We start from the raw sequence: 23,019 nt of genomic DNA, 5'->3' as shown, positions 1-23,019 counted from the left end.
ATAACAACAACATGGTTATTATTGATTTATTTATTAATGAATAAACAATTAATGCTACTTATTTTACTGCAGTGTGCAGATGAGGCTGCTCAGGACTCACGCTGAGGTCGGGATCCGGCTCGCTCAGAGCTATGCAGAGGTTCAGACGCAGGCTGCTCCAGCTCTCACAGCTAAGCACATCAGATGTAGGAGCACGGCAGAGGACCTTCAGAGCCTCCCAACGCACCTACACACAGACTCACATCAAGCACCTAGACTACACTGCCAATTATGCCGAGGAGTGGTTCGTAACCTTTTAGCTGGTTACTTTACACAAACCAATGTCTACTTGCAAGTGCTAACTGTGCCAACAAAGAGTGACCGTTTTCACTCAAACTGATTCAAAATCAGTTTGAGTGCAAAATTAAACAAGACCATCTCCAGTTTTTCCAACATGGATAAATGTGAAGATAATGTCAAGGTAAAAGATTAAGACAAAGAAAAAAACCCTGATTAGAAATCTACGGAAAGATAAAAGGGACATTTTTCTGGCTCTTGCCTGCAACTCATTGAAGAGACCTGATCATCTAACTGGGAAAGATGGATTTGTGCTACAGAATCCTCCAGTGACCTAAAAGAAACCAAAAGATATGTCTAAGTTGTTTACCTCTTTGGGCTTGCTGGAGTCAAGCTTTTCAGCCAAAATTTGCAGCTGCTCTTGTCTAAAGAATCCATAACTCTGGGAATGAAAAAAGAAGCGTCATTACCGACCAAAAAGCAAAAAGAAAATATCTCTAAAAACAGCTTCACTCTGTCTAAAGATTGATTTTCACCTCCGCTCCATGTATGATGGAAAGAAAGAAACTTGTGCAATTAATGTCATCCAGAAATTGGGGCCAGAATAAAACATAAAGGCAATAAATTAATAAAACAAGAGTTTATTGGCATCATTTGTAAGCAGTTTTCTCTAACCCGACTGAAGGACGAGCCACTGTCAGAGCAGTTGTCAGTGAACTGGATGTTGGACTGCCTATGCTGCTTCTCTTGGTGCATCTCCTCCTTTCTCAGCTGGTCCTCCTCAGACTTGTTTTTTAAAGACTCCACAACTGTTATCATGGTGTTTTTTAAGGTGTGTATCATCTGCTGGTACCTGTCATAAAGAGAGAACGTGAATGAGCTAAACCAGGTCAACCCATATGATTGCATGAGTCACAGCAAGCCTAAACATTGCTTTATATGAAACTCAAGTGAAAGGTAAGTACTGCATCAATTTATAGCTGAAAGCAGGGAAATTCAGCGCTGAGATTGGATGGTGCAGTTATCCAATATGGGAAAAAAAAGCAAGAAATATACTGTAAATACAAATGAGATTTATCCACTTTTTAAAATAACTGCCAAACAACTGACAACTTAACTTTAATACCACAAATACATTTGATGGCCTTGGATAGCTTCTTATTAAAGAACATTAATCCAGGGTTTTGACTAAGAATGGGATTATGGGAGATGGCTACACGTGACAGTAAGAATAATAAGTCCTCTTAAAACTGAAATTAAATACAACTAACTAAATCCAACTGCTACTTAAAGTCACCATGAGAGTTCGGTACACCCAGGCTCTAAACAGTAAACCCAAGATGGCACTGACAGGTTCAAAACAGTGGAGTTTAGTTGGCTTATTCAATGTAAAATATAGAGACTGTGGATGAGAAATGAGCTAAGAGCAGAAAGTCAAGTATTTGCTTGTACAAATTTGACAAATTACTATTAAGGACATGTGCAGAGGTTCTTAAGTCCCATTTTCCACTTTCAGTTCTTAACATTTATCTTTTGAATCTCACTAAAACCTCTTTTGAAGTGCCAAAATGTCCCCTGTGTACAAAAACACCGGTGGCAGCTTTATATGAAAATGTAGGACACAGATTTGTACTAGAGCCTCTTCTTGTTTGTGGTGATGGACAGGTTTACAGATGAGGTTGGGCAGGAGTCTCTGTGGACTATGTTGCTCGCAGACAACATTGTGATCTGTATTGAGAGTGGGGAGCAGGTAGAGGAGAGCCTACAGAGACGGAGATGTGCAGTAGAAAGAAGAGGAATGAAAGTCAGCGGTATCAAGACAGAAAAAAAAATGTGTGAGCGAGTGAGGCAAATGGAAAGGTGAATGGCGATGCAAGGAATAGAGGTACTAGAGGCGGGGTTATGATCCAAATCAATGGGGAGTGCACAAAAGAAGGTAAGGAGAGAGTGTGCAGGTAAGGTGGAGTAGGTGGAGAAGAGAATTAAGGTAGCAGCCTTAATAAAAAGGTAGGTTTAGAGTATGAGATGGCAGTAAGACCACTTATGTTGCTCAGATTAGAAAAGGTAGCTAAGAGAAAAGTCAGGAGGTGGAGCTAGAGGTGACAGAGTGAAGGTCATCGACAGGACAGCTGAGGCTGGACAGCTGAGATGGAGCTGAGCGCATGTGTGTGTGGTAGGTGTGGCTCAGGAGGTAAAGTGAGTCACATGCAAATCTGGAGGCTGCTAGCTTGATCGCCTGCCTATACGCTTCCATCAGAGTGTGTGTGCAAATGTTAGAAAGATTTCTGAGTGTGTGTGTGATTACGATTAAAAAGTGCTCGGTTAAAGCAGAAAAGAGTAAAAGGGACCATCTCCTGGGTTTAGGGGCTGATTGCCCCTCTTTAGGCATTGGTGCCTGGACCTGAGCGTATAAAGTGTGTATGGGGAGTGTGTGTACTGCATTCATTTCTGCGTGTCTCCATGTTAGTGAGCGTGTGAGTATTTTTACATGTGTGCATGAGGGTGGGAATGCATGCTTGTGTCTGTGTGTGCCTGTTTGTTTGTGTATCAGGTCAGGTGTGGGGGCCTATTTTGCCCTGCCACATGCCCTGCCAGTGGCTGGTGCCCCCACCCACTGATGCATTGGTGATTCTTGGGGGGCAGGGCTGTGGTGTCCCACACAAACACTAGACATTTCCATGAAGACACCTTTTGAACACAAGCGTGCTCACGCACACAGGTGTACAAACAGATACTCACAGACACACTATTGTAGTTGGCTGCTGCCTCTAAAAATATCTTGTATTATTAGTACTGTGTGCTGTTCAGTAAAATGTATTATTCATTATTTACTGTTATTTATGCATATGTTAGCTGTTGCTGTGGTTTCTCTGCTGTGTTATTTTTTTCCCTCACCAGGTCTTGAAGCAGATTCTCAGTGTTTTTTCTCTCTCTATCCCTCTTCTTCTCCTCATTTTTTCTCTCCCTATCCTTCTCCATAACTTTCTCCTCAACTTCTTTCGTCTTTTCCTTTTCCGTCCACCGGTCTTCTTCGTTATGATTGTAATAAATCAAAATAAAATATCCTAATAAAATCCTAATAAAATATGACTATCAAGTAAAGTGGACCATTATAGCAAATGCTGTAATGGTCCAGTTGGGAAAGTAAATTTGTTGGGCATTCATTGACCTTCAGACAACAATTCTGATTGCCTCACTACTGGACAGGATGCAGGGGCAAAAATGAATTTAAAAAATAAATACAAAGCAGAAAAGCAGTATAGAAGTACCAGACCATTTACCCAGTGGGATAGTGAATTTATTGGGAAAATGATGTTGAAGATGGAGAAGGCAGTCAATGCAATTCTATTTTAAGAGGAATTTCATGGCAGTAAGGGAGGATATATAGATGGCTGGTATCAGGGAAGTGATACGGTGAGATGGAGGCAGATTTTCTGTGGCGACCCTAAAAGGTGCAGCCAAAAGAAAAAAACAAAGTTTTGCATTTGAAATTCTTTTTAGTAAGAAGGTTGAGTTCTGGAGTTTTCCAGCATATCCAAAAGTAAGTATGGAGGGTCAATGAAGTAGGTTTGAAACACAATAAACATGATGAATACGGGCCAATAGAAAAAGATGCTAAAGATATTCAGAGACACTCACTCAGCTGAGTATCTAGTCCTTTGTGTCACTGCGTGAATCAGAGTGTCGTGTCCCGAGCCAATTGCATGTTGTCCATCTTCTCTGGTCAAGTTGTTAGTTTCCTCTTCAACCACAGATCCTAAAGCGTTCTCCACATATTGACGGAGGTACTTCACAAACTCATAACTGAAAGAAGAGAAGTAACCAAGTCACACCTATACTGTAAATATATACTAAAAACAACACATACCCATAGAAACATAACAAAGCCTATTTTATTAGATCCAATCATTAAATTTAATGCTATGGTGTTTGATGATGGACTCACTTGTGAAAGTTCTTGTCAGTCTCCTCTAGGTGAAGAAGGATCTCTTCAGCACATTCAGGTGAAGGAGCACTAGAGATCTTGTCACTGATGCTTCTCAGAAACTGCTTAACCAAGGACTGCAACTCCACCTCATCCTCAGCAAACAACTCAGACATCTCTGCTACTGCTGTGTCAAAAACAAAAGGTTTTAATTCAGAGGGATTTCTAAGAGACTAAAGGAGGCATTTTTCTTTCCATTCGCTAAAGCATAAAATACACATTTGCTCATCTGATGGCGAAAAATAACAGGAAACTATATAAACTAATACTCTGTAAGGTAGCAGATTACGTTACTTAACAACAGACGAACCAAAACGTGGTCATGTGTATATGTCTACCTCCAGCACGTTACTAAAACGTACATCCTTTATCATTATCCCCTTCTCGGTTTCATTTAGTGAAGAGGAAATAATTTCATCACCAACAGGTTTGAAAATTGGCTACCTATCTGGAAAAACAGGCGATCCCAGCAATGATGACAGTGTACACCACGTAAATGTGTGATTAAATGTAAAATAACGGTACAATCAATTTGATTTTGTCCTGCAATCCAAAGGTTTAATTCTGCTGCTAACAACAATGAATATGTCCCTTCTCTTGTTAGCTTGACGCTGCCATTATTGAAACACTGCTAGCTGAAAAACAAAAGTGCCAAAATTAAACTAAAACGGAAGCTGGACTAAAAAGCAACGAAGGCAAACGAAAACCTTCACGCACAGAGCTTTTTAAATCAGTCACCTTGTCTTTGTGCATATAAAAGAGCTTCATCGAGCTAGCGCTTTGCCATCCACAACTGTATCTCTATGGAAACGTCCAGTGTTAACTGTGGTGCATTGTGGGAGACCCCCGTATGGTATCTCCACGGTAATCGGAATTTGGCTTTCATAATAAAAATCTGGATATTTAGGATGCCTTTGGGTTAATTTTAGAGTTTATACTTGCTTTTATTGTTTGTCATGTGATAATTAAAGAATATTTCAACCTTATTGAATATGTTTAAAAATCATTCAACATGAGGTGAAAGTATTTAGACGGATTTTCTGTTACGGTTTTGAATGCAGCACTGCTGTACTACACTGTCACGTGACCCAATGTTTTGCTGCTTTCACCGGGTGTAGCAGAGGAGACATACCTGCTTCTTAAACGACAATTCTTACAGCTTTTATTAGTAATTTTACTATGTAGGGTTAGTTGTAGCTTCCATTTACACGTCTGAAGTATTCGTTAACCTAATCACGTACAGGTCCCAGCGTTATATCACCGAATAAGCTTTAGTTAGCAAATTATCTCAGCAACACCAGCGTGGGCTATGGCGGCGGTTGACAGCTTTCAGTTTTTGTACAGAGAAATTTCTCGTTCGTGCAACTCTTACTTTGAAACCCTGGCGCTGGTCGGTGCTCTGTACACGGCCAGCAGGGCAGTGATCCTGCTGAGCGACTGCTGCACGTTGGTTAGGGTGCATTTTCTGCCCAGATTGATCCCAAGTAAGAAGCTGACCCAGAGATATGGTGACTGGGCTGTCGTTTATGGTAAGGATGGGCCGCAGCAGAGTTAATTTCAGTTATATCTTAATTGAAGTAAACTCTATTTCATTAATTTATTTCATTAAATTCATATTTTCACATTCATATTTCATGAATCTATTTCATTAACAATAGCCAAAGTCAACGGGAGTATATACAGAATGCAGTTTTTAAATCAGGGTTGCATGTATGAATGGGAGACAAGCTATCCAAACCTACCTTGCGTTTGTGAAAAAGAAAATTGGCCCTTAAACCCAATAACTGGTTGTGCCCCCCTTAACACCAAGAAGTACCATCTACCAGTGATAACTGGCAATGAGTCTTTCACATCACTTTGGAGGAATTTTGGGTCACTCTTTGTTGCAGAATTGTATTAATTCAGCCACAGTGGAGAGTTTTCCAGCATGAGCGGCCTGTTTAAGGTCTTTGACTAGGCCCTTTCAAAACCTTTATGGGATGGACTTGCTGGTGTTTTGGATCATTGTTCTGCTGTATAACCCAAGTGTGCTTGAGCTTCAGGGTACGAACTGATGACCAGATACTTTACATAATACAGTAATGTCCTAAATCATCTTTTAAAGGCTGCATTTTAAATTTACTTTGGTTATCTTTCTCTAATATTAAAATTTGTTTGATGATGATGATGAAACATTTAAATGTGACAACATATGCAAAAAGCTTAGTAATCAGGAAGGGGACAAAACCTTTTTCACAGCACTGTAACTGGTTCAATGTCTATAATGTTGCTGCAAACCTTTTTGTTCTTTCTGGCATGACTTTGTCATCTCTCCTGTCAGGTGCATCAGAGCCTGTAGCCAAAGCATACGCAGAGGAGCTGGCCAGGCATGCCATTAGCATCATCTTTGTCACTCGGGACCCCTCCTCTGTTAGAGACATGAGTGCATACCTCTCCCAGAATTATGGAGTGGAAACTCTTGTGGTCTCAGCTGACTTCTCCCTGGACCAAGTGGCCTGCAAGCCCATCAAAGAAGCATTGAGGGGTAAAGATATTGGCTTCCTGGTAAACTGTGTCGATGAATCTTTGGCTTCACCCCAGAGCCTGATTGAAGTGCCCGAACAGCACCTCTTGGATTTGGTGAATAGGAACATTGCAGTCACTACTCTGATGACCCGATTGGTTCTGCCGGGGATGGTGGATCGCAGCAGAGGTGCCGTGGTCAATATATCATCGGGTGCCTGCTGCAGACCTCTTCTTGGAAGAGTGACGCTCACCGCCTCCACTGTGAGACAAATCACTGTTACAGTCTGCAGGCATGGAGACGTGCCAGTAAAACATATCTATAGCCTGTATAGATCCTTTGTAATATGATGAAGAGCACATTGATGTCTCTGATCAATTTGAAGATCTGTTGTTACTACTGTCCCCTTAAAGTATTGATTTGTGGCAAGTAGATCCACTGCTGGTGGGTGTGGATGACCTGCAGAAAAATATGTTGTAAAACTAAGCTGAACAAACAGGATTTATGCAAAATAAGTTTTAGTCTTCTGTTTTCAGTTTTGAACCTTGATTGTTTGTTAATGGTTGATTAAAAATGTAACTTTTTTTAGTATGTAAAGTAGTGTCGGCCAGAAAATGGTTTGAGAATCAGCAGAGTGAGCCACTCTTTAAAGTAAATTATGTAGGTTTTTGAACTGTCATCTCCATTTCTTCTGTGTGCTGGCTATAGTCCCAGTCACAACAACATTATTTTTTCCTGACAACAGCAACCTCTCCTCTGACATTTCAGGGATACCTGGATCATTTGTCAAGAGCTCTTCACCTTGAGTACAGCAGCAAAGGCATATTCATTCAGAGTCTGATCCCCTTCCAGGTAAATATCTTAACAGTAGCTGTTCTGTAAGACCTGAAATCTGGCAGCAAAAGTCTGGCTGGATCCACAATCCCCACTGCTATTACTCTGATAGATGCTAATGTATGGCTTGTCGTGTTTGCACGTCATGTATGAAATTGGCTATCAAACTAGGGAGATCGATGAAATCAAGCTGCTTAACTTCATCTTTGTCCATGTCCATTTAGATAGCCTCAAGTGAGCAGCAGCCATCATCTTCATCACCATCACGAAGAGAAGGCTGGTTTGTACCAAAGCCAGAAGTTTATGCTCGCCATGCCATCTCCACTCTGGGAGTCTCAAACAGGACCACGGGATATTGGCCTCATACCCTGCAGGTCAGTTGAAATGAAGTCATGTCATCAGTTTTTATTTTGACAGCATCACAGAAAATGTAAAAAGAAAAAACTCTGAGTGAGATGATCTCTGATACTGTTAAAGCTTTTGTGAAACCAGAATTGAAAACATTAAATACTTTTTCCATATCCTGTTCTCTTCTCTTTTTGTCTTCGCAGTACGGATTGATGAGATGCATTCCAGAGTGGATCTGGGTTCTTGGATCACGAGTGCTCATTAGCTCAAACTAAGAGCTTAATCTAACGCACTGGGTCTTGTTGTTACACGAATCTTGTTGCATTCCAGCTTCTTCTGCTATTAAATCTGTTGAACTTTGATGCTCTGATGAGGCTGACACTACCGTTTTCCTTCTATTGATTGGGTATTAGTTAATAAAGAACCTGCAGTGGAATTCATCTAAATTGATGAGTAAACGTACAAACATTTTTTCAACATTGCTCCTGCATTACTAGATTATGGTCTGATGAATCTGTGACATCCAGCGTTTACTTTGAAGCCAGACAACCTTAATTATTTCCAGACCGGTGTTTGGGTTGGATTTACAAGCTTGTCAATTATTATTGGAACCTAACAATAAGACTTTATTTGGTCTTGTGTACAGAAACCATTTTATACGAGTCTCCATTCAGTTTGCAGTGAAACTCATTTTACCTCCTGTGTATCTTCAAAAACACTTCAGTGGAAGAGAACATTGTGTATAAGTGCAGACAATATCAAAAGCCTCACCATAAATGTGAGACAAATAAGAGCAATATAAAACAAACACAGCTGAAGTGAAACGAGTATAAACAAATTCACTAAATACACAAGTCTAAATTTAAGACGTTAGGCTTGATTTAGATTTAAGAATACATTTAAGAAAATATTTTGACTTGCACTGTGATAAGTTTTGCTTTTATCTGCTATTAATCTACATCCCATGTGACTTCATTCTAACCAAAAACTTTTTGCTCTGACCACGCCCATCTGACACATACGCAGAGCCAAAAACAAAAATAACAGGCTAATAATATGTGATAGCCTTTTCATCAATGTGTTTGTGTAAAAAAGCTGTACGGGAAACCTCATCCAGATGCTACAAACATGTTTGTTGAAAGTAAAAAAAATAGTTTATATTTCAACTCATTCTCGCACTGAGATTGTATCCTCGGCTTCTTTGATTTGCTGGTCTAATCAAACAAAGAGTCTAAATGTCAAGCTTTCTACAATACAGTGTGGTGTTTATCTGCTGCAAAATATATATATAAGTGTTTACATACAGATAAGTGTGGGACGAGTGAATGAAGTGTGATATTCAAGCATCTCCAATTTAAAGGTGTATTGAAGTTTATGGTATTTTATTTTATTAAGAAACTATAATTAAGACATTTGATATGAGAGCATTTTGCTTAAAGTGGACCTTTTATGCTAATTTCCATCTCGTTAATGATTCAACCACTTTTAACTCCTCCTTTCAAGCCAACTAATTGGCTGTCCCTCACAAACACAAGATTTGAACAGCAGGTGGGTTAGAATGAATAACCTAAACTATTACAGCACATATATGAGAAAACGAATGTGAAAAAGTATAATATGTCTGCTTTAGTTAATCATTTGTGTGATATTTGAACACATTGAGATTAATTATGTTAATTGATTGCTGGAATGTGAAATACGTGTGTTATTGTAGCACATAATCAGACCAATAAAACTCCTCCATTCCAACATTACTTGTGACGTTGTTTTCATATGTGTACTGTAACTTTTGTCTTTTATGTTGAACCATATTTTTATAAAACCTGAGCCCTCTGCCTTACTTGTGCATGTTTGTCTTCTCTGATACAATGACTGATCAATAAGGTGAAGGCTAGGCTTTGTTTTTCTCTTTAAAGTGTAAGTACGGAGTAAATTATTTACAGAGCAGAGACGATGCAGGCTTCCAGAGTTCAGTCTGTAAACCCCACAGATGACCTGGGTCAGAGTAAACCTTAGAGGAAACTTGTAAACCTCATGAACGCGCAGTGTGTTAGTTTGTAGTAAACAGACACGGTGCTGTGCAAACCCTTCTTTGGTAGGATTTAAATATGACGCCAGAGTTTGAATACTGTGCTGGTGAAAAAACGAACATTTGCTTGAGCAAAAATACTATAAGCAACAGCAAAAAAAAACCTCATACAGCTAAGTCTAGGTAAAAGGTCATTCCTTCAGAGAGGTTATCAAGTTTTTTTTCCAGTTTCTCGTGTGCAATTTTTCACAGTTGGGGCAATAATTTGAAAAAGACCACATGGATTATGGACATTAGTGAAATACTGACAGGAAAGCTAACAAAAATGGATACATTTAAACACTGTTGATTTTGAGAAAATGTTTCACTTGTGTAAGAAAAAGCGTAGGAAGCTCTGAAAGATTCATTTAAGGGACTTTTACATATGATTCAATTCTTAATTTTGGTTTTCAGCTAACTGCATTATTCACACCGTTTTCCTGAAGTGTCAGTCATGCTTACGAGCTTCTGCATTAGTTCATCTCCTGAATCTTCCTTTATTTCCCAATATTAAAAAGAATTAGAAAACGTACAGCAGACAATCACGTTCTCTTTTCACTGTCCAACAAAGCTGAAATGCAACAAAAATGAAATTATATTATAAACCAATGACTGGTTACACTTCAGCAGAACGTCTGAATTGTTGTTAGGACAAGGAGTTGCTGTTGTGGTTAGGATGGTGTCCTTCCAGATAAGTCGCTGAATGAACAATAAAACAAGGACAGCTTCTTCTTCACTTTCTCTTCTCCTCATCTTCTTGAGGTACGGCTCTCTTCAGCCACCTTTTCTTCTCAATTTTTCAGTTTGGTCAGCTGGTAAGTTGATTTTTATATACAGATGCAGTCTATCTCTGATTTCACCATTGAAGAAAGAAAGAAAATCAGTGATAATGATGCACATGTTGTAGAAAAATAATAGTTTATGGACTGATGTTGGAGTATGTCTCTGTTATGACTTGGGTTTTATTTGTACCATTATGCAAGGATAACTGCGTTTCATCATTGAATTTTATTTAATGGTTGTTGTTATGAGACACTGAGTGTAAGTAAGCATGCAAATGTGGATCAGAGCTGGCAAAGGCAAAACTTCAAGCCAGCTGCAAAAAATCATGTATTTAGAGTAATTTAAAATCCAAAGATGGGCTAGAAAAGCCACAGAAGCGTCACCGAATGTTGCGTGAAACAGTATCAGCTTTAAAATCATCATCTAAAATGAACTCTGCAAAAACTTTCTTTATGAACAGTTTAAGCTCAGTTTCTGGAATTCTTTGAATTATGCTTGGCGGCGGTTGGCGGTAACCAAGGCTAAGGTTTCAGTGTCCAGCAGATAAGTATGTTTTGGAGACTTGAAATCAGCAGCCGTGGCCTCTATCTGCACAGTCACAAGGCTGCAAGAAGTGATAAAAAGTTGGCCTTGTGAGTGAGGCTGTCTGTTTTGACCTTAACAACTGCAAGTCAGGTTACAAACTACTCTCTGTAATAATATATACACATCTGAGATCACCCACGTATCCCTTCAGAAATGACTGCCTTCGACTGCTGTGTCTATCTGCCTCCGTGTTTATTTCATCTGTACCTTCTTTAACAGAAGCAGGACAGCTGGTGATTGAAATGGGTGAATGGGATCTACTGGGCCACTTGCTGGATAAAGTGCAGAGCCACTCCACCGTGATCGGCAAAGTGTGGCTCACGGTGCTCTTTATCTTCCGCATCATGGTCCTGCAAACTGGTGCTGAGAAGGTTTGGTGCTGTTTTTATAGGACATATCTGAGTGAAAAGCAGGATTATAGCTTTATAGTGTTTTTTTTTAAAGTAACATTTTTAATTTTCCTCTGATCTCATTCAGGTTTGGGGAGACGAACAGTCTGACTTTGTGTGCAACACTCAGCAACCCGGCTGTGAGAACGTTTGCTATGACCTGGCCTTCCCCATCTCTCACGTGCGCTTTTGGATTCTTCAGATTATTGCAATAGCGACTCCAAAGCTGTTATATCTCGGTCACGTCCTTCATGTTATCCACATTGAAAAGAAGGTGTGTCGCTGCAGTACGTCCAGTACAGTTGTATCACTGGGTTTTGTCATGCATGCCACACCTATAAGGGAGTGGCAAATGCATGGAAGAGAAGATCATTTTAGCACCCTTTATGGGAAGTTAATTTGCGCCATCGTTAGCATTAATGTTTATCACTTAAAGAGGAAGCTTAAGACTGCGTCATTATTTTTCACCCCAGACATAACAGCTTTTATTCTTTCCACCTTATGAGTATGTCTATTTATGTGTGCTTTAACATGGCAACATTATTTGGAATAAAGCCCTGGGACACCAACACATTTTGACTACAGGAGCTGCTCTATGCCATGAAGCTCCTGGCACACAGTTTTTGCAATATTAATGCCAGAGGTTTGAACAGCTCCAGGTTTGAAGCTCTGTAGTTATCGAGTAAGTGAGAGTGTTGGTGACTTATTGCTGAGTCTGTGTTTCTATTTTGCAAGAATACGGAAAGGGAAGACGTTTCATCAACTGGCTTGTTGCAACAGTAGTATACTGTTACAGTTACACTTGAATTCAGTGATCTCTTTAGAATGACAAAGGTTTGTAAAGGCAGACTACATGGCTGGGTGGTTGAATTTATACACCTGTGGCAATTGGAGTGAAAATTCAAACATTAAGAGGTGTGGTCCAGTGCTTTTGTCCATATTTCCTGTTTCCATTAGAGTAAATAACTTGCTAATAAAGACCTGGACACTTTTGCAGGCTAACCAAGTCAAACATAAACCAAACTTACAATGTAACATTTGCTGGTAATGTGCAGCTAGTAGACTCAAGTCTCCAAAGCTTTTGTTTTGGCTGAAAGAAGGAACCTGCAAGGGGCTTATATTACAAGCCCTGCTGGAATGATCCAGTGTAAACACAACATTTGATTTCATGTTTTCTTCACCTTGGTGGCCAAACATTCATGGGACTGGGTGGCAGTGCTGGAGTCTATACCAGCTACCTTAGGATGAGAGGTGGGGTGCACTCTGGATGGGGCAGCATGATGGCGCAGTGTTGCCTGAAAGCACAAAGGTCCTGAGTTCAGTTCCAGCATCAGGCCAGGCCTGTGATGTGTGTGAGTTTGCATGTTCTCCCTGTTTTCGCATGAGGTCTGGCTTCCTCCCACAGTCCAAAGACATGTACTTAGTGGGGTTAGGTTAATTGATGATTCCAAATTGCCTATAGGTGTGAATAGCTTTCTATCTCTATATGTTAGCCTGGCGACCTGTCCCGGGTGGACACCTGGGGCAAGCTCCAGGCCCCCACCCCCACAACCCTGAATTGGAAGCGGAAGACAATGGATTGATAGTCAAACCATTTCTTGATGGCTTAACAAGTAGTTTTCTTAGCAGGACAAATCTCTAGTGCTAGTTTAAAGAAACAAATAAGCTTCAAAGTGCTTCTCCAACGCACATTATTAGCTGTTCCACCATATGCTAACATTGCTCTGATATTTTATATTGTGCTCATACATTTAGCCAAAATGTTAATGAAAACACAGCTTGGAACAGTGTGGCAGTTTGGAGTAACTGTTCAGCCATATTTTGGCAGAACATTTTGGAACTGTGAGAGTTTGTTCACACTGCCAGAATTAAGGTTTATCTGTTTCCTGGAAAATGTCTAACTCTGTGTTCTTGCTTTCCTAATCCAAGATGAAGGAAAGGATGAAGAAGCAGGAAGAGCTGGATGACCAAACCAATCTGCTCCTTAGGAGGGCCTATAAAGTTCCCAAGTACACCAAAAACAGCGGCAAGATCAGCATCCGTGGCCGCCTCCTGCGCAGTTACGTCCTCCATCTCCTGGCCAAGATTGCCCTCGAGGTTCTGTTTATCGTGGGTCAGTACCTTCTCTATGGTTTCTCCCTACAGACACGCTATGTCTGCACCCGCTTTCCCTGCCCGCACAAGGTGGACTGTTTCCTGTCCAGGCCCACAGAGAAGTCGGTCATCATCTGGTTCATGCTGGTGGCGGCTTGTGTCTCCCTCGTCCTCAGCCTGGTGGAGCTGTTCTATCTGTGTGTGAAAGCTGTGAAGGAATGCATGGCGAGGAGACAGGACTACACTGTGACCCCAGTGACTCCTCCACCCTCAGAAAGGAAGGCTTTTAAAAACCGGGACGAGATGATTCAGAATTATGTCAACCTGGAGCTGGAGCTGCAAGGACGAAAGTTAGGGGTGAACGGCATCACAAGTGGAGTCAGTGAGGCTCCTAGAAATGGATCACCTGAGAACAACAACATGGGGGAGATCCACATCTGACGTATAAGCCCAGCAATAGGTTGCATATGCGGTTCCTGGCAGTATTTGTATGCTCTGGAGGCTTTGGAGATGTGTGTTTGTGTGTGCACTAAATAGAGCAGGTGGGAGGGAAATGGCCAGCTTCTGCAAACAAGACTCAGTCACATGCAAAGGGCTGCAGAAAATGACATTTTTTTCACAATAGTCAACTGGAGTTTACTGTTAATACATTACATGATTACAGTGAACTGCTTTCCACTTTTGATACCTTTAATAATGTTTAATACTGATTCAATAAACCTTCAATAAAGACCCAGATGTGACTGAAATGTAACTGTCCTGTTCTTATGCTATGAACCACCCTGTATGTAAAAGTAATGGAACAAACATAATAAATGTTCAAATCATTTTTATGTGCAGTGTCCCGTACAATAATTTCCTCAATTTAAAATGAACAAAACCTCCATTCATCAATTTTCTCAATCATTTATCTAGCTTAGCATCATGGGTAGCTGGCGTTTTTTCACACTGTCATGAGATAAGAGGTGGCGTTGCACTCTGGAGAGGTTGCCAGTTCTTACAAAGATACATAAACACAATATTAACATTTGCTTTTTTGTTGTTGTTTTTTTTTTTAGTTAATTTTTTTTAATTAAAACTGGACCGTTAATGTATAATTGTGTATATGGAGTAGCAGTTGTGTAATGCTTACAAAACTGATGAAATCTGGATCTGGATAATGACCTAAAATATATTAACCCTGTAAAGCCGGAAAATTCAATTTTTTTTGAAAACTTAGTGTTTATTGAATCTAATGAAAAAAATATATGCAATTTATTCTTTAAAATGTAATGGACAATTTCTTTTGTATTTGGTAGTTAGTTCAGTGTCTTTATTTGCACATCTGAACTATCGGCTCTGCGATTAATAGGCAGTTTCCTTTACTGCCTGAGCCACAGCAGCCACATTTGTTGTTAATAGAAACAGAACAGAAAAATGTACAATTATATGAAACAGAAAAAAGATTAGAGCTAAGCTATCTCTGCCTAAACTTAACAAAACTTCATTTACTACCACTTAGCTTTAGCTTAGCTTTTGACCTGACAGTAAACAGTTTTTCTAATCCCACAAATTATGACTAATTTCCTGGTTGCAGGGCGTGATGTTTTGATGATTCTGGTAGGAAACAGCTGGTTATGAATGTTACTGTGAGTCACAAAACTTACCAGTTCATCTACTTGAACCTTATCTACAGTCTCAACAGACACAATTCTGACTAAATCAACAAATGTTTTAGCAAGGTGCGCGAATTCCAATCTAGCCTCCCAACTGGGAATTACACAGTATTTCATCATCCATGTGCATAGTTCTCATTTGTGTGTGAAATACACAAATAAATGAAATTGATAAATACATATATTTTGAACACATGCACCTTATTTTCAGCTTCCAGTGCTATTTTAAAGTGACATCTCTTGCTCGCCGACTGTGCAGCTGAAAGAAGACCTTCTTCTCTTCTGACACATTTATGATTAATGGTTTCACATAGAGTGCAAATTTCAAACTAGCCTCCCAATTCAGACTAATACAGTTACTCATCATGCTACTCCTCCTCTCCTCATTTGTATATAACACACACAAAAAATGTAAATACATGAAAACACACACACAGACACACACACACATTCCTATTTTATTTATTTTCAAACTTTAGTGGCGGTTCGCTGACACAACTGAACTGAACACTTGTCAATTATTACACCCGCTGCCCTCTTGGTCTGGTGTTTCTTAAACTTTTCCTGCTCTTGTTAGCTCACAGATGTGTGTTGCGTAACTCAGCCGCTGATCAGAGCACAGAAATCCAAGGTCCAACTATAGCTGGTGATCTTTCTCAACGAGACTCAGTCCTCTCTGAGCAGATCAACAGGTAAGATGTAACAGTTTCTCTTCTCTGCTTCAGATAACCGATCATTTTATCAATTAGAGAAAATTGTTATTATATTGGAATTTTTCGAGAAAGACATTAAACAGGACACTAAAGATTCATTTCTTACTTTATCGTAAGTACATCGCTGGTTGTTAATTTAGTTTCCAGTTATAATTACTATTTTTTGACTACATTAACAGCATCAGATTTCTTTGTTAATTTTATTTATGGTATAGTTTTAATCATATTATAGCTTAATTTTCTGCATGCATAAAAATTTTCATGTACTTATTTTAAAAAAACATTTTTTAAGGTTTTTTTTTTTCACTTTTACTCATTTGTCTGATGACACTGAGTCTCTTGTTCTTCCGTTTTCTAATGATTAATGATTATGTGTGGAAAATATTGATCCAAAAGCTCAAGGGTCAGAATACTGTAATTTCTTCTTCCTTCTCAGGTTTTAGGAGATAAAATGATCTATCTAAAGAGCTGTAAGCTCTTTTCATTCACCAGCAGTTTATTGATTAAAGAATAAGTTGTAGTTAATGTTTCGGAAATAAGGTGTGGTGTTATGTCTTTACAACGTTTGCCTTCTTTTTTCAGAAATAGAGGCTAAACACTGTCATTAAAGATGGGAGACTGGGGGTTTCTGTCAACCTTGCTGGAAAAAGTCCAGTCACACTCCACTGTGATTGGCAAGATCTGGATGAGCGTCCTCTTCCTGTTCAGAATCATGGTTTTGGGTGCAGGTGCTGAAAGCGTCTGGGGAGATGAGCAGTCAGATTTCGTCTGCAACACTCAGCAACCTGGTTGTGAGAATGTGTGCTACGACCATACTTTCCCCATCTCGCACATTCGTTTCTGGGTGCTCCAAATCATCTTTGTCTCCACGCCAACACTCATCTATCTGGGCCACGCCATGCACATCATCCACAAGGAGAACAAGCTGAGGGAGCTGCTCTCCAGCCCTGGTGGCACCCAGTGCAAAAGGCCCAAATACACAGATGAAAGGGGGAAGGTGCAAATCAAGGGGAATCTACTGGGGAGCTATCTGACCCAGCTTGCAGTCAAGATAGTTATTGAGGCCGGCTTCATTGTGGGACAATACTATTTGTACGGCTTCGTCATGGTCCCCATGTTCCCCTGTTCTAGAAAGCCCTGTCCCTTCACTGTTGAGTGCTACATGTCTCGACCCACAGAGAAAACCATCTTCATTATTTTCATGCTGGTGGTGGCCTGTGTTTCTCTGGTTCTGAACGTCATTGAGATGTTCTACCTGATTTGCAAAAGGGTCAGGTGTAGACGTCGCCCTCATAAGTTTACCTCTCCAGAATATCCTGTTAGCCTCTCAGGTCCAAGGTGGCCAACTGCAGAGGACGCCCTCAAGCAGAACAGGATGAATGCAGATCTTGAAGCCAGCCACAGTGTTGCAGGGAGCTTGGATGGGGCCAAGGATGAGAAACGACTCCTGAGCGGTCATTAAAAACCACGTCTGTGACAATTAAAATGTATTATCTTGCTCGGTGTCTGCATTCAGATACATCCAAGGGACTGAAAGACAATAGAAAAGCTTTGTCAAAGTCTTCACAGAATACATTGTTGTATTTTTACTTATATATTCTTTTGGCATTTGCTTCCATTTCTTTGTATATGCCTGAAAATCTATTACTAAAAGGTGCAATACCAACATATTTATATTATACGAGCAAACTTTAGCTGCCAGTTCTATACTGCAAATCATCAAATACAGCAATTTAGTGTAAAGTAGATTATAGCAGGAAAACTGTCAACTGAACAGTAAACTACTAGTAATCCTGCCATCAGTATTCTGCTGACAACATAAAAAAAATTGCAATGGTTTAATGAGAAAAACTGTCTGTATGCCCGGTCATGTTCTCTAAGTTATTGTCTTGTTCATTTTCTATGAGTTGATTTACCTACTGGAAGATAAAAATGATGTTGTTTGTTATGTGTAAGCAGCTTTTTTGTATGCTTATTTGTTTGAAATAAATGACTTGAACTTGAAGAAACGTTGCTTCTATCAGTCTCTTGTCTTTAGATGTTCACACTTTTCAGTTCATAAGCCCTTATTTTGAAAAACCATGATTTACACACATTTTGTGTGACTTTATATCTACAACTAATAATTACTTTCATCATTCATTAGTTCTTTAGTTTTAGTTTTTCTAGTTTCAAGTTTTATTGTCATGTACAGATAAACAGTGTAGCCACATTTACCCATAATGAATTTTTGGCTTGTGCTCCTCAGCTTTACATGAGCGTATAGAAGTGTGCAGTTAAATTAAGAAGAAAATAACAGAAAATAGCGGTAATAATAATGATAAAGAGAAAAAAAGAGAAAAAAGTATTCAAAATCTAGAGAATTTAAGACAAATAGTATTTACAGTTTGTGCAAAACTAGTGCAATGAGCATTTAAGTGGCATTAGTTGAAGTGACAGTGTGTAGAAACTGGCAAATAACAACAGTCAAAGCCTCACAGAGCTGATAATAGTGATAATAGCTGATAGTTTTGTTTAACATATTTTGAAATGCAATAATTTTACATTTAGCTAAACTTATGTAAATAATTGTTTAATACAAGGTTGTTACATATGAATCATGTGGCGACTGACAAATCTTTTCATCTATAATCTGGTATTTCTTCAGAATGGGGTGCGGCTGTTAGGTTGACTGGTAATCGATCCGGCTATTCTTTCAAAGTTTATCTAAAGACAATGAGAACATCTACATAAAATAAAAATATAAAGAAAAAAATGAAAGAAAGTGGGACATTATAGATCAAATATATCAGCTCAGCATATTTCAGTTCAATATCTCAGTCTTTGTGAAGCTTATAATACTAAACTTACTCAGTTTGTTCGGACTTTCAGCATTTTTTAATGACAAAACGAACATGCAGCAGCGTCACTGCTTGACTGAACGTTCATGTTCATTGTAATCTGTTTGCGCTGTTTAGTCATTGACTCTGTCACTGTTTGACTAAAAATGCATAACTGACAAATGTTGTTGAATTCAAAATGTTAAAGAAGCTTATCATACAGTGATAACTACCACTGTATCATCCTATGAAACCAATGCAGAGGGGAAAAAAATCAAGTACAATCGGTTAAAAGTTTGGCAATCATTAACATTTTCCATGTTCAGCCCAATTTTGTCTACATGAGATTTCTCATTTCCAGATGTCATGACAACGTGACAGCTCACACGCTTGCACAACTCCATCTAATCTAAAGTTCAAGGTATCATAGACAAGTCTGGTTTGGTACGCTCGCTGCCATTCAGCTCTACAACTGGTGACTGATTCGCTTGTCTGCAAGAAGAGCTGTTAAACTCAAAGGTAAGCTACAGAATGACTTATTTAAAAATCCTCCTCATTTACAAGGCATTTATTTCTAATTATAAACTGTAAACAGGCTAAACTTTTAATAAATATATTGGAATAAGATTCAAATAATGTCATGATCTCATTATTAAGGTATCTTAAGATGCATCTTGTCATGTGTTGACTGATGAGCACTGATTATTATTAGGGAGTGTATGTTAGAGAGACAAAATGACACACTATACATAATCTGTGACAGTAAACATCTGTATTTTCTCAGATTGGATAAATCAATGATATGCAGTTATTATGCTGTTAGTGCACTAAAGGGCTTTTCTTTCATACGATAAAAACATAGTGAAAGCCATATACAAACATCCGTTGCTTGTACATTCTTGTTTAAAATCCAATCAAATATATTTATTCCACAGCTCCTACTTTAACCTCTAAACAGTCACTGGGGATTATAGTACATGTGATTGTCTTAGAAGCAGGGCAGACTTTCTGCTGCTACTGGTGATGTTTAACCATTTCCATTGATTGATTATAACAAACTACAAGTTAATAATTTAAATAATAAAATACTTCAATTTATAAGTTTGAAAGACTCAAAATTTGAGGCCAGTTTAGTCATTTGACTCTAAAATTTAAGTTTAATTTAGGGTTTTGTCTCAGTTAGATATAATTTGAATATAGTGTACTGTATATACAACAGCTAAATAAACAAACTATGATCTCCTCAGCAAACATTTATTCTCTAAATGGTCTGCCGAAGGCTAGATTTGATGAAACTTTGAGTTTATTCACATCTTATCATTCATTAAGGATCTTTATTTGTTTTCAGAAACCATGGGTGAGTGGGGATTTCTGTCTTCGCTGCTGAATAAGGTCCAGTCCCACTCCACGGTCATCGGGAAGGTCTGGCTCAGCGTGCTTTTCATCTTCAGGATCATGATCCTTGGAGCTGGAGCAGAGAAGGTCCGCTTTTACTTTTTCATCTTTTGGGGGAAAGAATTATACACAACTCACATGCCTTAGGTACTTTTGTGAGTTTTGGCCTTTCAGATTAAAAACAAACAAACAAACAAACACCCTCTGGTGGGTATAACAAAAGTCCACATAAAAACAGCGTTGAAACTAAAATTCAAATAATGCTTTGATAGCAGTAAATTTTCTTCACAACCAGTGGATGACAGTGAAAAAACACTGGTTTGGTACATTGAAGTTTTATTATTAAAGTTGATCTTACTATAGATATATAACCTAACTCTATTTTATAGCCTGGTCATTGTACAGAGTAATACTTTACAAAATATGTAAAATATACAATATATTTTTGGTTTGTTGTCTTAAAAGTGTAAACGCGAGGCAGAGGTCTGCAATAATTTGATTATTTCAATAGTTAAGATGAGAATAATTCAAATTAACTTCATAATTGTTAAATATAATATAATGTATATGTACATATGCATACTGAACAAGTTAAATGCACTTAGAAAATTTGGTTAAATTTCCAAATCAATTATTTTAACCTAAGTTGTACCAGGTCTGTGACTCTTTGCATCTACCAGTCTGCACTGTTCATACTCAGGCAAATCAAGTGTACCAGTTATTCAATTAAAAAAGCACAGATAACTCTGTAAAACGAGTTCATTTATAAAACTAGTATGAAAGTTAAGTTCAATCAGCTTGCTTACTATATGTTAGGACATTGATTTTGCACTTCAGTGTATAGGATTTGTGCTGCTGTGTGACTAAATGTAATACCTTAATTTAAATTTTTTTTTAAATAATAATAAACACTGTCATCTGAACATTGCAGGTTTGGGGTGATGAACAGTCCAAGATGGTTTGTAACACCAAACAGCCTGGTTGCAAGAACGTGTGCTATGACCACGCCTTCCCAATCTCACATATACGATTCTGGGTCCTGCAGATCATCTTCGTCTCAACACCGACACTGATCTACCTCGGTCATGTCATGCATGTCATCCACAAAGAGAAAAAGCTGAGAGAATATATACAGACCCACTCTAGCAGTGAAATAACAAAAGCTCCAAAGTATACAAACGAGAAAGGAAAGGTGCAGATTAAAGGTAATCTGCTGGGAAACTACATGGTCTCCATAGTGTTCAGGATCCTCCTGGAGATAGCATTTATTGTGGGGCAGTATTATCTGTACGGGTTCGTCATGGACCCACTAATTGAATGCTCCCGAGCCCCATGTCCCTACACTGTTGAGTGCTACATGTCTCGACCCACTGAGAAGACCATCTTCATCATGTTCATGATGGTAGCATCCTGCCTGTCGCTTGTGCTCAACGTGGTTGAGATCTTCTACCTGCTGTGTTGTCGCTCATCCAGACGAAAGGCCAAAACAGTGCCGATGACCGCCATTCCCCTTCACCCCCGTTTCACCAGTGACACCATGTTGAAAAATCAGAAACTTAGCCTCAATGATGTCAGTCACAGCACAGCCTGAGAAGTGCGGCTTTGATCCAATGTGCAGTATTTGAACAGTTAACTAGGGCAAATAACAAAGAGGCTTACACATTTGTAAAAAGGAAAACAAACATCTTTCACAGCTATTTATTTTAAATGCTTAAAATTCATGCAATAAACTCACACATCTGAAACATCTAAAACAATCTGATGTTTGGTATATTGTCACTGGAGTAAATTGTTTTTGTCTCTTTTTAACTTACTTTTGGTTTTGTACATAATATTACAGGTGCATGTTTTGGTATTAGTTGAAAAGTCTGGTGTGTGGCCTGTGACTACGTGGGCTAAATATCTGGAGACTAGATTTCTGAACCCATTGCTGATATCTTTTAACTGCTGCAGTTTGCATTCACTAAAAGCCATTTTGTAACGCTAAGAAGGTATGACTGTTAGCACTACTTTGCTTTATAAATGTCTTTTTTCTTTGTTTCTCTGATGTACTGATGATTTTACAGACATGGATGTTTTGGAAATGTACATTTATGTCATTTAAAATGGTTTGCTTTGATGTTTATATATTAATATATGTGACTTCATGTAGCTTGTCTTTGTACCTCATGTAATCTTAATAAATATTATTGAGAAAAAATATTTTTTTATGTTTTGAATTTTGTTTTAAAATTCTGTTTATGTTTAATTTATCTTTGTCTTGGAAACTTTTTCCTTTGATTTATTATAAATGACTCACTGAGAAGAAGTAAAACATCAAAGACAAATTTCAGATCTGTGAGGTGAAATAAATACCAATACTCAGATGTAGACTATTAGATCAAATTAAAAGTAGTATGTGATTATGCAGTTCTCTTACTTTACAAAGAGGATGCAAATGACTGTTGCAGCTCTGGGGTTCTTTATTTGTCCATATGGATTAGATGAATAAAGCGTGCACATGATTTAACTTTGCAGTTCTTAAAATCAATGCATAGCAGCTAAAGGAGTAAAGAAACAGCTTTTTCCTGAC

The 23,019-nt window shown here is 38.7% G+C and overlaps 5 protein-coding genes across 9 annotated transcripts in view; 4 read left to right on the top strand and 1 right to left on the bottom strand.

Annotated features, from left to right (window-relative positions):
• The window catches only part of tbc1d32 (TBC1 domain family, member 32), a 103,563-nt gene extending 98,469 nt beyond the window's left edge, over window positions 1-5,094 (bottom strand). For 2 of the 4 annotated variants that reach the window (XM_006805650.3, XM_087852349.1), the window contains exons 1-6: window positions 5,000-5,094; window positions 4,223-4,388; window positions 3,916-4,080; window positions 952-1,129; window positions 647-718; window positions 101-226 (exon numbers count right to left, since the gene is read on the bottom strand). In XM_006805650.3, the coding sequence (XP_006805713.2) occupies window positions 101-226; window positions 647-718; window positions 952-1,129; window positions 3,916-4,080; window positions 4,223-4,377 (696 nt within the window). In that variant the 5' untranslated portion in view covers window positions 4,378-4,388; window positions 5,000-5,094. Of the gene's footprint in view, window positions 1-100; window positions 227-646; window positions 719-951; window positions 1,130-3,915; window positions 4,081-4,222; window positions 4,389-4,978 lie in introns of all 4 variants that reach the window. The other 2 variants (XM_006805652.3, XM_006805651.3) reach the window with 2 other exon arrangements.
• Window positions 5,095-5,358: 264 nt separating this feature from the next.
• On the top strand, window positions 5,359-9,106 carry hsdl1 (hydroxysteroid dehydrogenase like 1). The gene is made up of 5 exons (XM_006805653.3): window positions 5,359-5,790; window positions 6,582-7,027; window positions 7,533-7,616; window positions 7,823-7,972; window positions 8,150-9,106. The coding sequence occupies exons 1-5, from the start codon at window positions 5,571-5,573 to the stop codon at window positions 8,219-8,221; spliced, it is 972 nt and encodes a 323-aa protein (XP_006805716.2). The 5' UTR covers window positions 5,359-5,570; the 3' UTR covers window positions 8,222-9,106.
• Window positions 9,107-10,717: 1,611 nt separating this feature from the next.
• gja11 (gap junction protein, alpha 11) lies at window positions 10,718-14,664 on the top strand. Of its 2 annotated transcripts, none has more exons than XM_006805654.3 (4): window positions 10,718-10,829; window positions 11,602-11,753; window positions 11,860-12,045; window positions 13,701-14,664. In XM_006805654.3, exons 1-4 carry the CDS (start codon window positions 10,718-10,720, stop codon window positions 14,304-14,306), a joined length of 1,056 nt encoding a protein of 351 aa, XP_006805717.3. In that variant the 3' UTR covers window positions 14,307-14,664. The 2 variants fall into 2 exon arrangements, with proteins under 2 accessions (XP_006805717.3, XP_006805718.1); XM_006805655.2 differs by lacking the exon at window positions 10,718-10,829 and adding an exon at window positions 11,468-11,521 and having other exon boundaries at window positions 11,608-11,753.
• Window positions 14,665-16,154: 1,490 nt separating this feature from the next.
• gja13.1 (gap junction protein alpha 13.1) lies at window positions 16,155-18,221 on the top strand. Its single transcript, XM_006805656.3, has 2 exons — window positions 16,155-16,212; window positions 16,816-18,221. Exon 2 carries the CDS (start codon window positions 16,844-16,846, stop codon window positions 17,693-17,695), a length of 852 nt encoding a protein of 283 aa, XP_006805719.1. The 5' UTR covers window positions 16,155-16,212; window positions 16,816-16,843; the 3' UTR covers window positions 17,696-18,221.
• Window positions 18,222-19,513: 1,292 nt separating this feature from the next.
• On the top strand, window positions 19,514-22,597 carry LOC102784688 (gap junction Cx32.2 protein-like). The gene is made up of 3 exons (XM_006805657.3): window positions 19,514-19,571; window positions 20,401-20,534; window positions 21,379-22,597. The coding sequence occupies exons 2-3, from the start codon at window positions 20,406-20,408 to the stop codon at window positions 22,036-22,038; spliced, it is 789 nt and encodes a 262-aa protein (XP_006805720.1). The 5' UTR covers window positions 19,514-19,571; window positions 20,401-20,405; the 3' UTR covers window positions 22,039-22,597.
• The last annotated feature ends 422 nt before the right edge of the window (window positions 22,598-23,019 follow it).

The sequence above is a fragment of the Neolamprologus brichardi genome, chromosome 15 (genome assembly GCF_056152115.1).
Source record: "Neolamprologus brichardi isolate AB-2024 chromosome 15, ASM5615211v1, whole genome shotgun sequence".
NCBI lineage: Eukaryota > Metazoa > Chordata > Actinopteri > Cichliformes > Cichlidae > Neolamprologus > Neolamprologus brichardi.
Note: the sequence above shows the minus strand (reverse complement) of the source record. Positions and strands in the feature narration are given on the sequence as shown.

What these genes read in the sequence shown, in the direction of transcription:
- gja13.1 (XM_006805656.3), top strand. Translation starts at nt 16,844, where the DNA reads ATGGGAGACTGGGGGTTTCTGTCAACCTTGCTGGAAAAAGTCCAGTCA.
- gja11 (XM_006805654.3), top strand. Translation starts at nt 10,718, where the DNA reads ATGAACAATAAAACAAGGACAGCTTCTTCTTCACTTTCTCTTCTCCTC. An exon ending in TGCAAACTGGTGCTGAGAAG is followed by an intron (nt 11,754 to 11,859) that starts GTTTGGTGCTGT and finishes GATCTCATTCAG; the next exon opens with GTTTGGGGAGACGAACAGTC. An exon ending in TTATCCACATTGAAAAGAAG is followed by an intron (nt 12,046 to 13,700) that starts GTGTGTCGCTGC and finishes TCCTAATCCAAG; the next exon opens with ATGAAGGAAAGGATGAAGAA.
- LOC102784688 (XM_006805657.3), top strand. Translation starts at nt 20,406, where the DNA reads ATGGGTGAGTGGGGATTTCTGTCTTCGCTGCTGAATAAGGTCCAGTCC. An exon ending in TTGGAGCTGGAGCAGAGAAG is followed by an intron (nt 20,535 to 21,378) that starts GTCCGCTTTTAC and finishes TGAACATTGCAG; the next exon opens with GTTTGGGGTGATGAACAGTC.
- hsdl1 (XM_006805653.3), top strand. Translation starts at nt 5,571, where the DNA reads ATGGCGGCGGTTGACAGCTTTCAGTTTTTGTACAGAGAAATTTCTCGT. An exon ending in AGAGTCTGATCCCCTTCCAG is followed by an intron (nt 7,617 to 7,822) that starts GTAAATATCTTA and finishes ATGTCCATTTAG; the next exon opens with ATAGCCTCAAGTGAGCAGCA. An exon ending in ATTGGCCTCATACCCTGCAG is followed by an intron (nt 7,973 to 8,149) that starts GTCAGTTGAAAT and finishes TTGTCTTCGCAG; the next exon opens with TACGGATTGATGAGATGCAT.